General features: G+C 43.6%; 1 protein-coding gene across 11 annotated transcripts in view; it reads left to right on the forward strand.

Moving 5' to 3' along the window:
• LOC121545897 (sodium channel protein type 8 subunit alpha) overlaps positions 1-16825 on the forward strand; it is a 79133-nt gene that overhangs the window by 42695 nt on the left and 19613 nt on the right. For 5 of the 11 annotated variants that reach the window (XM_041856796.2, XM_041856801.2, XM_041856795.2 and 2 more), the window contains 12 exons: positions 539-826; positions 2423-2746; positions 3793-3813; positions 4826-4961; positions 5641-5879; positions 9528-9701; positions 10126-10482; positions 10737-11210; positions 11428-11430; positions 12721-12841; positions 13120-13274; positions 14196-14369. In XM_041856796.2, coding sequence (XP_041712730.2) covers positions 539-826; positions 2423-2746; positions 3793-3813; positions 4826-4961; positions 5641-5879; positions 9528-9701; positions 10126-10482; positions 10737-11210; positions 11428-11430; positions 12721-12841; positions 13120-13274; positions 14196-14369 — 2466 coding nt within the window. The remainder of the gene's footprint in view (positions 1-538; positions 827-2422; positions 2747-3792; positions 3814-4825; positions 4962-5640; positions 5880-9527; positions 9702-10125; positions 10483-10736; positions 11211-11427; positions 11431-12720; positions 12842-13119; positions 13275-14195; positions 14370-16825) is intronic. The other 6 variants (XM_041856803.2, XM_041856804.2, XM_041856806.2 and 3 more) reach the window with 4 other exon arrangements.

Here is a 16825-nt window from a genome sequence, read left to right on the forward strand (position 1 = left end):
ATCCTTGACTGTCTCTTTGGTTTAAATCTGTTGTGCCTAATATAAGCAGTGGAGCCGTGTTCGTTACAGTGCTCCTATACCTCACTGTGTTTGTGACGGAGGTGAGTAACCTTGCCTGAGACCTGAAGATTTGCATGGGCTTCCTGAGCCAATGCCTAGGCTTTGGCTTAGCGGGCTAATGCACTCTTCTGGCTCACAGCAAACCGGGGTTCGAACCCTGTCTGTCACATATGCTTAGTTTAAATCTGTTTAGCCTGATATAAGCTGTACAGCCATATCTCTGACGCCTAGCTACGCAAAATGGCCATTTTGCATACTTGCTTGGCAAAAATAGGCATACTTGCACAGCCCCAAGTAAGTCAAGTGCAGCTGCAGCCCCGCAATTTGTATCTTGATGAAACTACGCAGGATCGCCATTTTGAGTAGCTAGCTAAATGCATTGCGTGTTTGCATAGGGTATAAATTAGGCTTCAGGAGGGCTGGACACAGACAGGTGTTTTTCTCACTCTCTCTGTCCCGGTGCGGCGGTCTGCGATAGGCCAATGCCATGGCGACGTCGGCAGGCACGGTGTCGGAGGACGTAGCGGAGGACGACGGTGGGGGGAACCTGTCCTGTAGCTCGTCAGAGATGTCCAAGCTCAGCTCCAAGAGCGCCAAGGAGCGGCGCAACCGCAAGAAGAAGTGGCGCCAGAAAGAGCAGTTACAGAGGGAAGAGAAGGGGGACTGCGAGAAGTTCGTCAAATCTGAGTCAGACGACGGCAGCAAGAGGAGCCGCTTCCGTTTCCCTGACAACCGGTTGGGTCGAAAGTCTTCCATCATGAACCAGGTGAGATGACGAAGGTTGAAGGTCACGGTGTAATGCATTCTGGGGCATAGATCATTTAGCCTTGAGCAATAAACTCAGATAAACACTATTTATAGCTTTGTAATGTATCTGTTTAAGGCTCCTACTACAGTGTGTAAAGTATATTGGTTGTAGCTAAAGGTTAGAACCAGTTTATAACATCATAACATATACAGTGCTGTGCGTATATTTGTTGTATCTAAATATACAGTAGCATGCATCATAACCTGCTGTTGTAGTTAAAGATACAGTAGCATGCATCCGAGGCTTGAATTATTAACAGTGAGTACATGAATGTTTCAGTGATAGAAGAGCAGTCACACAGTGTGGTTTTGCTCTGGCATCTTTCATAGTGTACTGTTACTGTATCTGTTCAACAACACAGGGCAGTACTCCTATGATGATAACTGTTATTTAAACACAAAGCGATGCAGTCATGTGAATTCTATTGGTGTTAGAACAAGGTTTTGTCTGAGTTCATCATCATCATCTACAGTATTAGAGAATTGGCCCTCTAACCAGATGAGTACTCACAGGCTTGTGACCATAAACGTGTCAAATCAGCAGAGCGAACATGTTTATAACAGTAGTAAGAAAGAGGATTCTATATGCAACATTAGTAAGAGGATCGTAGTAGTAAGAGGATCGATACAGTACAGGTCCAGATTCACAGTGAGAACAGTAGGATGCCTACAGCTCATATTTCCATAGAATAACTAGAATGGAGAATCCCATTCAAATCAATGTTCTGACAATGCGTGGACTGGCGGCAATATTGAGTGTACCCATAGAAGAAAAACACAAAGTAGAAGCAGGAAGTGCATATTTTCCCATGCAGTGTTGGGCTCAGCTGTATGTTACTCCTGTCTGACTGTCCTGTGTTTGACCTTGCTGGGGTAGGATGTCAGTCGCCTAATTATTTGATTATATGACACGGTGAGCCATCAAGTCCTGCTCACCAGACTTGAGGGTCTGGGTGTGAGGGCACCGCACTCTACTGGCTACAATCATACCTCACCAACCGGACCCACTAAAAACAACACCCTCATCTCTTTTCTTCTCTCAAGGAGATTGGAATTCCCATAGTGATCCTATAATTCTATATGTAATTCTATGGGAATTCCAGCCTCCTTTCATGTTTTTGAAGCTAAATTTAGAACAGGGCTCTCCAACCCTGTTCCTGGACAACTACCCTCCTGTAGGTTTTCACTCCAACCCCAGTTGTAACTAACCCGATTCAGCTTGTCAACCAGCTAATTATTAGAATCAGGTGCACTGGATTAGGGTTGGAGCGAAAACCTACAGGACGGTAGCTCATCCAGGAACATGGCTGGAGATCCCTGATGTAGACAGGACTAAAACAGATAAAGAGATATGGCAGGAGGACAGATTGTAGGAAAGGTGGTTGTGGGGATTCAACCCACGACCTTCAGTGCTCTTTTGTATGCTTTGTGTCAGGAGTTTTACACAGCTACATCAATCTCTCTCCTCTCCTCTCCTCTCCTCTGTCTTTTACCCTCCTCTCCTCTCGTTTCCTCCTCTCCTCTCCTCATCTCCTTGTCTTCTTGTCCCTTGCAGTCCCTCCTCAGTATCCCAGGCTCGCCGTTCCTGTCGAGGCACAACAGCAAGAGCAGCATCTTCAGCTTCAAGGGCCGCGGCAAGGATGTGGGCTCGGAGAACGAGTTTGCTGATGACGAGCATAGCACTGTGGAGGAGTGCGAGGAGAGGCGGGACTCCCTGTTCAGCCCGTACCGGCGGAGCAGCTACACGGGCTACCACCACGGCGGCGGGAAGAGGAACTCAACGGTGGACTGCAACGGCGTGGTGTCTCTGATCAGTCCGGGGACCGGCGGACGCCTTCTGCCTGAGGTGAAAATAGATAAGGCATCTGCTGACGACAGTGTAAGGAAGTCAATGAGTAACTCAGACCCGTCTCGTCTAGGCATGGCCCCCTCTTTCTCTCTCTTACTCTCTCTTTCCCAACTTTCTCTCTTCCCTCACTTTCTCATTCTCTCTGTCTCTCTTCTCAACTTTTTTCTTTGCAAGTCCGTATGTCTGCGCTATCTGCGCTCTCCCTCCTCCCCTGCTCCTAGTGTCTAGTGTATGCTATGCTGCCCCCCCAACCCAAAGAAGCAAAATAGAGAAACTTTAGTTTACTTTATCAGAAAAAAAGGTTCTTATTGTTACTTTATAACTGGGGTTTTCAGTGACTTCCAGCATACTGTTGTTTTATATCTCAACGTTTTAATTTTCTCACTCCAAATGGTGTTACATTACATTGACATTAAAGGGATAGTTAGAGATTTTGGCAACTAGGCCCTTGCTCCTGTAGACTTCCAGTCATTGCACTAACACTAGTTAGCGATGGCTCCAGAAACTACCTTCAACTTCCTTCAAACTGCACACAGAGACATAATGGTATCCATGAGTTCATCTGACTCTGGGTAAGTAGAAAAAAGGGCTTAATTGCCAAAATCTCGAACTATCCCTTTAACATTTTAGTCATTTAGCAAACTCTTATCTTAGAGCGACGTCAGTGCATTCAACTAAGATGGGTATAAACAACCACATATAACAGTCATCATAAGTAAAAACCCTCTTCAAAATAGCGGAACTATTTCCTTCCTTTTCAAACAATCAACAGTGAAGAAACCAAACAAAACAAAACGAAAAAACCAAACCAATCTTTCTCTCTTGCTAGTAAGCAGCATGGTAGTTTGACCTGCCCTTCTACCAGGTCTTGTACAATGTTTCTGAATTAGCCAGCATGATAACAACCAAACTAGTGGCTATGATGTCTATCCTCTCCTACTCTTTGACTTGGTGCATGCTCAATGCATGACGACTGGAACGACCGCAATCCGAATAGTGTTGCCCCTGTGTTCTCCTAGTGTTCTCCTACAGTAACCAGACTACTCTTCCCTCCATGTTCTCCTCAAATGCTACAGGATTTGTTACAGGACTTGAAGGTGATATTTCAGGGTCAAATAGAAAATGGATTACTATCAGATAGTATGGAGTTCTGAGTTTGGATGGGGTTAGGGACAGGATAATGGTTGGAAAGTGGAAAAAAGGCTGTGTCCGAAATCTGTCTTGCCTACTACTTAATAAAACGACATACTATGTGCTAATGTACTATTCATAGCACATACCATTTAGAACGTGCTCTTTAGTATAAATGTATGCAGTAAGCAACAAATATCAACATACTAGGCTCACCCATACTGAGAAGGCGTCATCTTAATGCGCAATTGCGTTGTTTCCTGCCATTCCTTCATTTTGGTATAGCGCGACCTCTTATCTGATTATCAGCTGTTGTCAAACACACGTGGGTCTGAAAACACGCTTTTCTTCCTCAATAGTCGAAATGAGTATGACATCCTGGCATTTAAACCATACAACATTTTCAAAATGTCACATACTATAAAACGTTATATTTTCGCATACCCAATCAGCCTACTATTGAGAACGCAAGTACGGGTATTCGGACACGGCCAAAGTGGCAGCATTGGAACATTTAGGCAGGGGGACATTTAGTTAGAATGGATGTGATGTAATGATGGTTGGAACCTATTTTACAAGTTCAGAGAATAGGTAAGTCACACCGTGAATACATACACACACAAATACAAAACACTTCCCTGCTCAATATCAGAATATTAAACTCTTATTCAAGTATTTTGTAATGACGATAAGGTCACAATAGACAAATATCCCTATACCACTGCTCCCACTCTGGCTGCATATGACCTGCATGTTTCTACACACAACATATTCTCAACATCTATCGACAACAAGACAAATACAGTACTATCCGCTGTGCCAACCAAAGAATTACCAACCTCCAATCTAGGCCTACCCCTCCTTCCAATTCAATCTTGTTACAAGTGCGCTTCCCTCCCTGGCCAGCGATGGCGCTGTGGGATGGTGTTCATGGTTTGACTACCATCAGTGCTTGATTCTTCTTCTTCCTCCTGGCAGCCCACTACTGAGGTTGAGGTGAAGAAGAAGCTGTCTGGTTCCCTGATGGTGTCTGTGGACCAGCTCAATACCTCCTTCGGAAGGAAAGAGCGGGCCAACAGTGTCATGAGCGTCATCACCAACACACTAGTGGAGGGTACTGCCCCTATACTATTACATTTGACATTTTAGTCATTTAGCAGACGCTCTTATCCAGAGCGACTTACAGTTAGTGAGTGCATACATTTTCATACTATTCATTTCCCTACACTAACTAACTAGCTATTTCCATGCTTTAATGTTTTCAGCTGAGAGTGTAAACCAAAAAGTTAGTGTAGGGAAATAAATAGGCAGATCTTACTCAGGCTCTTACCTTAGAGGCCTTTTTTTGGTAGGAACAGTTATTTCTATTTCGCTATTTCCTTATCTAACTGTTTTAAGATAAGATATTTACGTTAAGACTTTATTGATAGACTTTATTGATCCCCAAATGGGATTCAACTGAGGTGCCCTTCTCTCTTATTGGACGAACAGTTATACATCTCCTATATCTATATCTATAGCTTGTCATTCTTGTACTGACAGATACTGCATAACAGACATATTATTATTATGTATTACATAAACAGAACATATTATTATTTTATAACATGTATCAAAAGCAGACCTGGGGTCAATAACTCTCAGTTTGCTTTCAAATACTTTGAGTGTTTCCTTTAGTTTCCTTTTAGAGTGCCAGGTGGGCGTGGACAGGATTTGCACTGTTGGGGACTATTCTATTATTTGGATTTTTGATATATTCCTTTCCTTGCGGGTCTCTTAATCAATTTTCTCAGAACTGGAGGAGTCTCAGCGTAGTTGTCCACCTTGCTGGTATAAGTTCTCCAACATCTTCCTCATCTGGGAGTGTTGTCCCATCTGGCTGAAGATCAAAGAGATCGTCAACCTGATCGTCATGGACCCATTCGTGGACCTGGCCATCACCATCTGTATCGTCCTCAACACCCTCTTCATGGCAATGGAGCACTACCCCATGACCCCGCACTTTGAGGAGGTGCTGTACGTGGGAAACCTGGTGAGGATCTCTTTTTTGTGTGGTATTTTACAGGCGTTTTAAGCTGGTACTTAAAGGGGCACTTCATCACTTTCTAACCTCATATTCACATGTAGACACTGGTATGGCGCTGGAGATAATGAATATGAGGTTAAAACATGGTGAAGTGCCCCTTTAGAAAGTAAGCTGGTACTTTAAGCTAGTACTTACCTACACTACCGGTCAAAAGTTTTATAACACCTACTCATTCAAGGGTTTGTCTTTATTTCTACTATTTTCTACATTGTAGAATAATAGTGAAGACATCAAAACTATGAAATAACACATATGGAATCATGTAGTAACGAAATAAGTGTTAAACAAATCAAAATATATTTTAGATTTGAGATTCTTCAAATAGCCACCCTTTGCCTTGATGACAGCTTTGCACACTCTTGGCATTCTCTCAACCAGCTTCATGAGCTAGTCACCTGGAATGTATTTCAATTAACAGGTGTGCCTTCTTAAAAGTTAATTTGTGGAATTTCTTTCCTTCTTAATGCGTTTGAGCCAATCAGTTGTGTTGTGACAAGGTAGGGGGGGTATACAGAAGATAGCCCTATTTGGTAAAAGACCAAGTCCATATTATGGAAAGAACAGCTCAAATAAGCAAAGAGAAACGACAGTCCATCATTACTTTAAGACATGAAGGTCAGTCAATACGGAACATTTCAAGAACTTTGAAAGTTTCTTCAAGTGCAGTCGCAAAAACCATCAAGCGCTATGATGAAACTGGCTCTCATGAGGACCGCCACAGGAATGGAAGACCCAGAGTTACCTCTGCTGCAGAGGATAAGTTACCAGCCTCAGAAATTGCAGCCCAAATAAATACTTCACAGAGTTCAACTAACAGACACATCTCAACATCAACTGTTCAGAGGGGACTGTGTGAATCAGGCCTTCATGGTCGAATTGCTGCAAAGAAACCACTACTACTAAAGGACACCAATAAGAAGAAGGGACTTGTTTGGGCCAAGAAACACGAGCAAATGGACATTAGACCGGTGGAAATGTGTCCTTTGGTCTGATGAGTCCAAATTTGAGATTTTTGGTTCCAACCGCTGTGTCTTTGTGAGAAGCGGTGTGGGTGAACGGATGATCTCCGCATGTGTATTTCCCACCGTAAAGCATGGAGGAGGAGGTGTTATGGTGTGGGGGTGCTTTGCTGGTGACACTGTCTTAACCAGCATGTCTACCACAGCATTCCAGCGATACACCATCCCATCTGGTTTGGGCTTAGTGGGACTATCATTTGTTTTTCAACAAGACAATGACCCAACACACCTCCAGGCTGTGTAAGGGCTATTTTACCAAGAAGGAGAGCGATGGAGTGCTGCATCAGATGACCTGGCCTCCACAATCCTCCGACATCAACCAAATTGAGATGTTTGGGATGAGTCGGACAGCAGAGTGAAGGAAAAGCAGCCAGCAAGTGCTCAGCATATGTGGGAACTCCTTCAAGACTGTTGGAAAAGCATTCCAGGTGACGCTGGTTGAGAGAATGCCAAGAGTGTGCAAAGATGTCATCAAAGCAAAGGGTGGCTATTTGAAGAATCTGAAATATAAAATATATTTTGATTTTTTAACACTTTTGGTTACTACATGATTCCATATGTGTTATTTCATAGTTTTGATGTCTTCACTATTCTACAATGTAGAAAATAATAAAAATATAGAAAAACCCTTGAATGAGTAGGTGTTATAAAACTTTTGACCGGTAGTGTAGTATTTGCATGGTATTAACTTAGAAAGTATATGGTAACATTAGACACTTTCTAGTATTTAGTTCAAATAATTCAACCCACTTGATAGGACAGTCAGTAGAGGGGACAGGAAAGACAGGAGAAGTGTGTGTCAAACAGGCAGTGGGACAGATTCATATGTGTGCACCAGGGGCGGCGACACTAACTCCGAGCTAGACCACAGTGTGACCACCCCAGGCCTCTCTCTTTCAACTCTCTATCTTATTTCCGTTGTATTTCCCATCATAGCTCCATTGATAGTGTGTTCATAAAAAAAAAGAACAGAATCTGACATTTGATCGTTATCTCGTCCTTGTGGTTGTGCGTTGACAATGACGTCTCCTCTTATAACATCTTGTCCCCTGTCGTCTGCTGAGAGAGCTGTGTTATTTTGGTACACATAATTGGCAGTTCTTTCATTGGCTAGTCAAAGCTAAATCATTTACATTTACATTTACGTCATTTAGCAGACGCTCTTATCCAGAGCGACTTACAGGAGCAATTAGGGTTAAGTGCCTTGCTCAAGGGCACATCGACAGATTTTTCACCTAGTCGGCTCGGGGATTAGAACCAGCAACCTTTCAGTTACTGGCACAACGCTCTTAACCACTAAGCTACCTTAGTTTCCCTGTATCTATACACGTCTTCCTTGTGTCTTTCCATGGTACATGTACCACCGTCCCTTCTCTTCCTCTATCTTCTCTCGCTTTCCTCCTCTCCGCTCTGCTCCTCTCCTTTCTCCCTCTCTTTCCCCCCCCCTCTCTCTCCCCATTTCTTACATGGGGCTGGCCTGTATACTGTAGGAGTGTCTGTCTCTCTCTCTCTCTCTCTCTCTCTCTCTCTCTCTCTCTCTCTCTCTCTCTCTCTCTCTCTCTCTCTCTCTCTCTCTCTCTCTCTCTCTCTCTCTCTCTCTCTCTCCTTTCTCTCAACCCCCCCTCCCCCCTCCTCTCCTATCATATGATTCTTCTGTGCTGCTGTTTCCTTGTCCCAGGCAGCACTCTGCTTCACGCTGCCTGCTCTGTCTCTGTGCTGCCTGCCAGGCTGGTGGGAGGCCTACATTCATATTTGATGCTGCTTGATCGATGAGCTCCTCTAAAATGGTGCCTGAAGACTGGCTCTTTCTTTCTGAAATCCCAACCTGTTTTTTTTCTTCACATTAGCATTTCTGAGTCAAATTCCTGAGCTGCACATAGGATTTCAGCATATTGCTTAGGGCCTTAAGCCTACTAGCTAATGCAAGCTAAAGCTAAAGCAACTAGCTAATGCTGTTATCATGGATACCATTACAATTTCGACAGAAACACCATCAAAGTAGAGCTGATGCACATTAGGATTTCACTGTCTAGTTAGCATGTTAGCTAAAGCTACTAGTTAATGTTGTTAGCATGGATAGCTTATCAGTAGAACACAGTCTCTCTTTCTGTGGTATGGTTAGGATATTGATATTGATAGCAGCGGTTTGATCAATTTACAGCAGCTGAAAAATGTATCACTTTCAGTAAATTGTGAGATCAGTCTTTTACATATTAGACCAGTGTGTATTTGTTGTGAAATAGAAACATTTAAAATTTTAAAAAGATCATCTTCACACACACAAACGCACACACACACACACACACACACACACACACACACACACACACACACACACACACACACACACACACACACACACACACACACACACACACACACACACACACAGTGCTAGCCTCTTGCTAGTGGGCTACCTTAATTTCCATTTAAGGTAGTGCTCACTGCTCACTTTTTTAAGGAATTATAGTACGAGTTCCTACAGTACGTCTGACCTCTGTTTGTCGCTTTGAAAGGTAAATGTTTCAGTAGCAGTTACTCTAACTGACCTCTGACCTCTATCCGTCCCTGCCAGGTGTTCACAGGGATCTTTGCTGTGGAGATGTTTGCCAAGCTGGTTGCCATGGATCCCTACTACTACTTCCAGGAAGGGTGGAACTGCTTCGACGGCTTCATTGTGACCCTGTCGTTAGTGGAGCTGGCATTGGCTGACGTGGAGGGGCTGTCTGTGCTCAGATCATTCCGATTGGTAAACTGTCTTTTAGCCCCGCCCTCCTCCAAAATATACGTCTGTCAGTTGTGTACACAAATCATATCAATTCCACAGTGTGCATTGATTCACACACTGATTGATTACATGGTGTTGCTCAACTACAGCACTGTCTGTTGCAGTGATACATTTACTTGTGTGCAATACAACTTACTATATATACTGCCTTACTAGTCTATGTACTGCTAGTTTTCATAACTACTGCTACTTCTACCTCTCTATCAATTACCATACCAATACCCCAAGAGCCATTGCTGCAACCAGAACTGATCACTCAACCCCCTGCTGATAATGAATATTTTCATCTCTCCCTTCTTCTGTCATTCTCACATCCTCTCTTCCTCCCTCCCTCTCTTTCTTCCCCCTCCCCTCTCCATCACTCTCTTCCATGCCCCTCTCTCAGCTAAGAGTGTTTAAACTGGCCAAGTCGTGGCCCACACTCAACATGCTGATCAAGATCATCGGGAACTCTGTGGGCGCCCTGGGAAACCTGACCCTCGTCTTAGCGCTCATCGTCTTCATCTTTGCCGTGGTCGGTATGCAGCTGTTCGGCAAGAACTACAAGGACTGTGTGTGTAAGATCGCCCTGGACTGTAAGCTGCCCCGCTGGCACATGCACGACTTCTTCCACTCGTTCTTGATGGTGTTCCGGGTGCTGTGCGGGGAGTGGATTGAGACCATGTGGGACTGCATGGAGGTGGCCGGACAGGGCATGTGTCTCATCGTCTTCATGATGGTCATGGTCATCGGGAACTTGGTGGTAAGTGTCCCCAGAGTGTGTCTTTGTAACAATGCTACCCTGATGGTTCTCAAACCGCGGTCGCCATAACCGAGGGCAGTGACCGTAATCACTGGCCCATAGAAACGTAACTCTCTGGGAGCAGTTTGCTGTCTTATGAACACCAGATTCGTTATACTACACATACCAGGTCCCATGTGTACACACATCTCCGTTGGCCATACCAGATCCACCCTCACGTCTGACCCAGTGTGTGTCTCCTCTCCTCCCTATAGGTGTTGAACCTTTTCCTTGCCTTGCTGCTGTCCTCGTTCAGCGCAGACAACTTAGCCGCAACAGACGACGACGGAGAGATGAACAACCTTCAGATCTCCGTCATCCGCATCAAGAAGGGCATCGCCTGGTTCAAGATCAAGCTGGCAGAGTTGGTGCTCAGCTTGACCAAGAAGCCACCGGTGGAGGATGAACAGAAACCTTTAGACGACATGTACAACAAGAAACTGAACTGTATCGCCAACCACAGTGGTGTGGATATCAACCGCGACCTGGACTACACCAAGAATGGTAACGGCACCACTAGTGGTATAGGGAGCAGCGTCGGGAAGTACATGATCGACGAGGACCACATGTCCTTCATCCACAACCCTAACCTGACCGTGTGCGTTCCCATCGCGGTCGGAGAGTCCGACTTCGAGAACCTCAACACCGAGGACTTCAGTAGCGAGTCGGAGAATGAGAACAGCAAAGAGGTGAGTGAACAGAGAGTTAGTTAGCCAAATGTTTAATGAATATGTTGTCATGAGAACCTGGTACATAAATATGGCTCTGATGAAAGGTAGTACACGATAAAGAATAGGGTGCCATTTTAGATGCACCCAGAGTTTATCTCTTGATAATGATGTCATTGTAATGTTGCAGGAGGTAATTTTGGGATTATGTTGTAGTAATGTTGTGGTATTTTTGCAGGGGGTAAGTAATGTTGTGGTTATGTTGTAGTAATGTTGCAGCAATGTAGTAATGTTGCATGGGGGTAATGTTGTAGTCACCAATGTTGTGGTTATGTTGTAATAATGTTTTGGTAATGTTATATTAATGTTGTATTAATGTTGTGGTAATGTTGTAGTAATGTTGTAGTAATGCATTACTCCATGGTTGTTGTTGTGGTCTCCTGGCTGTAAAGCATGGGTGTGGTCACCAGTGTAACATTAGTTTCCATTCTCCAAGGCTCTTATGTAACTCCATTACTCAATAGTATACACACACTAATATAGGAATGGCTACAGCCGTGGATGAAATGGATATCTGCTGACTGGTTTTAGTTTTTTTCTTAAAACGTTGCAAATACATTTAGGAGTATGGCTAGAGTGGATGGTTATTTGATATTCCATCTTTGTAGGCTAAAGTACATCTTAAATCTGTGGCATGTCATATTTTTAGGAATTGCAGTTTGCTGCTGTTGTTTTGATATTTACAGTTAAGTCTTATCATTTGCTTATTATTACGGTAGTTTAGCATTTAAGTCAACTTTAATCACTTATTGGAGGCTCTCATTTAAAATCTAGCCCTCTAATTTAATGTAAAGTCAAGGTGAGTTACAACCATGTCATTGGTTCCCTATTAATCATGTTATGTGTTTCCTCAAGGTCATATGCATAGGCTGCATTTAGAACTGATGACAGATCACACGCTTATCATGTAGACATGGGTAGACACATCTCATTTTGTGTATGACCAGAATGTATCTTCTTCTTCTTCTTCTTCTTCTTCTTCTTCTTCTTCTTCTTCTTCTTCTTCTTCTTCTTCTTCTTCTTCTTCTTCTTCTTCTTCTTCTTCTTCTTCTTCTTCTTCTTCTTCTTCTTCTGTCTGTCTACCTATATGAAGCCTCGGGGAGGTAGCTATTTATACAGTAAGACATCTAACCTCAGTGAGACCCAGTGCAATGCATGCAGCAGTATGTATAAATGGCTGAGAGAGAGTCTTAGCCATCGGTCATGTCTCTCTCTCTTGTCTGTCTCTCTCTGTGTACCAATACCCCAAGAGCCATTGCTGCAGACAGGGCTTTTGATCAGTCAACCTGCTGCTGATGATGTGTTTCCTCTGTCCCTTGTCCTGTCGTTCTCACGTTCTCTCTGTGTGTTCCTCTCTGTCTCTCCCTCTCTCTCTCTCTCTCTCTCTCTCTCTCTCTCTCTGCGTCTGTCTGTATCTCTGTGCATGTGTGTGTGTATGTATCTCTCTCTCTCGCTCTGTCTGTGTGTGTAGCTGGACGACACCAGCTCATCGGAGGGCAGCACCATAGACATCAAGCCTGACGTGGAGGTGGAGGCTGTGGTGGTGGAGGCTGTGGAAGAGTACCTAGACCCAGAAAACTGTTGGACACCTGGTAGGACTGCACCTTGCTCTTCCCTGCCCGGCCCCGCCCATCCGTGCCCTGCCCCAACCCTCCCCGCCCCCCTGCTCTGAATCACTCCTTGCCCTCCCTGCACTGAACCACTCCTTGCCCTCCCTGCCCTAAACCACGCCCTGAGACTCCCTTGCCCTCCATGCCCCTCCCAGCCCCTCCCTGCCCTGCTCCTCCCAGTTTGTAATTTGTACATTATTTTCACATTTTTAGTAATGGTGTAATGTTGTGTGTGTGTGTGCCTGTCCCCTTCCATACAGAGTGTATTATCAAGTATCCATGCTGCGACGTGCCTATCACTCACGGGTGGGGAAAATATTGGTGGTTCCTGAGAAAGACATGCTATCTAATTGTGGAGCATAACTGGTTCGAAACCGTCATTATCTTTATGATCCTACTCAGTAGTGGGGCCCTGGTAAGTCACAGTGTGGAGCGTTAACACACACACACAAATGCATGTACACTCACACACACAGCGAGACAGAGAGGCTTTGGTCAATAGTTGTGCAGTAGAGAATAAGGCAGGGTGCCATTTCAGACGCAGAGAGGAGGTAGAGTGTGAGTGGAGAAGGTTGGCTATTTAAGGGCTGTGTTTCTCTCTGCCTGGCTATGAGGACATAGGACAAAACATGGAGTGGTGCAGTCAGCAGGCCCAGTCACTGAAGAGGGTGGGGGGAGGGGCCAGGCAGGAGCATCTCAGCCAGTCACTGTACTAAGGAGGGGGGGGCAGGCAGGAGCATCAGAGCAGAGCAGAGCCGGACTGAGGCTGTGTCCCAAATGGCAGTCTATTCCCTTTATAGTGCACTACTTTTGACCAAAAGTAGTGTACTACATAGGGAATAGGCTGCCATTTGAGCCAGGCAGCCATTTGAGACACACATGGACTCTCTCTGTGATTAATGGACTGTACCATTTATCTGAGAGGGGATCTAATGGACTGTGTGATTTATCAGATAGGATAGGGGGGGAATCTATTTCTGGTGCCAAGGGAGCTATGTCCTCAGGCATGACGTCAAATCAGCAGGGAGGGAATAGTGCAATCAATGATACATTTATACTGGAGATATTTTTGTATAATAAATCCTGTTAGTTTTTAGTCATGATTGAGCAACAGAACCGTTGTTGTATACATTTTCATCACTTTTAATGTAAATAGTCTGTTGACTTTATTGTGTTTCTAATCATCCATGATTTTTGAGGTATTCATTGTTGTACTTATATGGCTGAGGCAAATTATAGGCTATGTATTTTAAATTTGTCAAATAAAATCACAGAGCATGTTAATTTCCCCCCAATTCAGCTGAAGCGAACCGTGTATGTGCTCCCCCCCCCCCAGGCTTTTGAGGATGTGTACATCCAGCAGAGGAAGACCATCAGGACCATCTTGGAATACGCCGACAGTGTGTTCACATACATCTTTATCCTAGAGATGTTGCTCAAATGGGTTGCCTACGGATTCCACAAGTACTTCACCAACGCCTGGTGCTGGCTCGACTTCTTCATTGTCGATGTAAGTAACATTTCCTGATTCTTTACGGTAGATTTGGTAGCCATTTTGTAAAGGCAGGATAGGAAGCTAGGACCATAGAAATAGAATTGACTTGAAGGGGGTGGCCCATTCTAGGAAGTCTATTTCTATGGCAACCACACCCTGTTGAAGCAATGTGCTGTACTGTTAAAGTAGCTGTCCAGTGTTTCCAGATTTCTATGAAATATTATCAATAATTAATTACAATATGAGTGAAATAGTTTTCAAACATTTTTAATTAAGTATGTTAAAAAGCAGCTTTTCTGTGTTTGAATGGTGTGGCCGTACCCCAACAACAGAATGGTGTGGGCGTATACAGGTCAATAAATGTTTGTATGACAAGTAAACAGCTGATTGGCCAGTTCAGCCAATGAGACATCTCGGACAAAAACATTACGTCATACTGTGAGGAAATAAAAAACAACATGTAAACGGTCAAGTTAGAGTTTTTTTTAAAGCGTTTTTTCTCTAATTTATGCTTTGGCCACAAATATGAGTATAGGATGAGTCAACAACATGATTTGAGTATGAGTTAACAGATTGTGTTTTTAAAAGTGAGATTTTCACTGGACAGTTACTTGGAAGTTATCGCTTATAGAGGTATTCGGTACAGTGATTCCTAACATAGGCTACAGTCTGACAGGGTGTGGTAGGGTTGGGAGGGGAGGATGGATCGAGTAGAAAACGAACAGCAACTTCATGTTACGCAATGGGTGAAAAGACATGATGATATTCACATTAACAGAAAGTGTAGGATACATCAATCCTACAGTAGCCAATATCAAAATCCCAAGAGAACATGGAAATGTTTACTGTACCATGAGCTAGTCCATCAATTTTAAGTGAATCTATGTCTCTCACCACTTGCATTTCCATGAAGCAATTTCTCTCTCTCTCTCTCTGTTTACTTGGTTTCTTGTCAATATGAGATGCTTGAATATGAACGGCAATTCTCTGTTTGTGAGTTTGGATATTATGTGCCTTCATGTGCGATGAAGCAAGGAATTGTGCACTCTCTGTTTCCCATCATGTGCAAATAGAAACCAATTCTATTGTTTTATGACATATCAGCGGTAAGACAAATGATTCAAATTTGATGATATTGGAATGTGAATGCTGGTAGCTAAGCAGCAGCACAAATTGGAATCAATCAGCCAATCAATAACCAAGATTATTGATCTACATATTCAAGCAATGCTCAGCAACAACAGGGTATGCGTCTTCTACTGTCTTCTACTGTCTTTTACTGTCTCTACTTTGTCTCCACTGTGTCCTCTGCTGTGTCTCTGACCTGTCTACAGTGTAATCTACTGTATGTCTACTGTACTGGATGTCTTATCTATCTCTCAGTGTTATTGGTCATTCTCTGCTCCTTCTGTGAAACAACTCTGAAAGTCTTTGGAACAGTGGTATTTCTTTAATTCCATTCTTTAATTCTAAATTGATTAATTCATTCTAAATTAATCCAGGATCATTGAATTGATTAGTTATGGGAATGATAATTCACGGTTAGTTGCTTTAACAGTAATATATATATATATATATATATATATATATATATATATATATATATATATATATTAAAAAAAACAGGCTGAGAAATTCCTTCAGGCTTGAAAGTTGACACCTCAGCAAGGGGCATTGTGTAATGTCATGTTGCCTAGATATGATCCAATCCCCTGACTGAACTGTATCTGTGGTGTGGAAATCCTGCTTCGATGGTCAGATTTGGCCAATGACCTTGGTTATTACCTTGTCATTGGAAAGATGAAGAAGCTCTCTTCTGTGTGTTTTGACTTCTTACCTCTCTCCTTGAACTAACCACCTCTCAACAGTCTCCAACACACCGTCTGTATGGTCCAGTCCAAGCCATCTCTGTCTGACAGGAGTTCTATCTAACCCCTAATGGCTGGAGGTTAGATATGATCAGTGGAGGCTGGTGAGGGGAGGACAGCTCATAGTAATAGCTGGAATGGAATGGAATGGTATCAAACACATTGATGGAATACGTGTTTGATGTGTTTGATACCAATTCCATTCTATTCCAGCCATTACTATGAGCCCGTCCTCCAATTGAAAGTGCCACCAGCCGCCACTGGAGATGATACAGTATGAGAATGTGACTGTTAACCCCATAGAGATCCTGTGATTCTATATGTAATTCCATGGTTGACCCATCTATTCTTAAACACTGAACAAACACTGCTGAGACACACCAAAAAGACAAATGGTGAAAAGCAGCGGGTGGCCGTTCTCTGTTGGCGAACACCTGCTGGGTGTCAACGAACAGTGGTGATACAATATGTAGACTCAAAATGAACAGAAAATGACTGCCGCCCGCTGTTTTTAGCCGTTGGTAGTCATGGTGTGTTTTGGCCTTTACAGTCACAGTATGCTTGTATTGATTGGCATCAGCCATTGTCAGAGTTAAAGGCATG

The sequence above is a fragment of the Coregonus clupeaformis genome, chromosome 30 (genome assembly GCF_020615455.1).
Source record: "Coregonus clupeaformis isolate EN_2021a chromosome 30, ASM2061545v1, whole genome shotgun sequence".
NCBI lineage: Eukaryota > Metazoa > Chordata > Actinopteri > Salmoniformes > Salmonidae > Coregonus > Coregonus clupeaformis.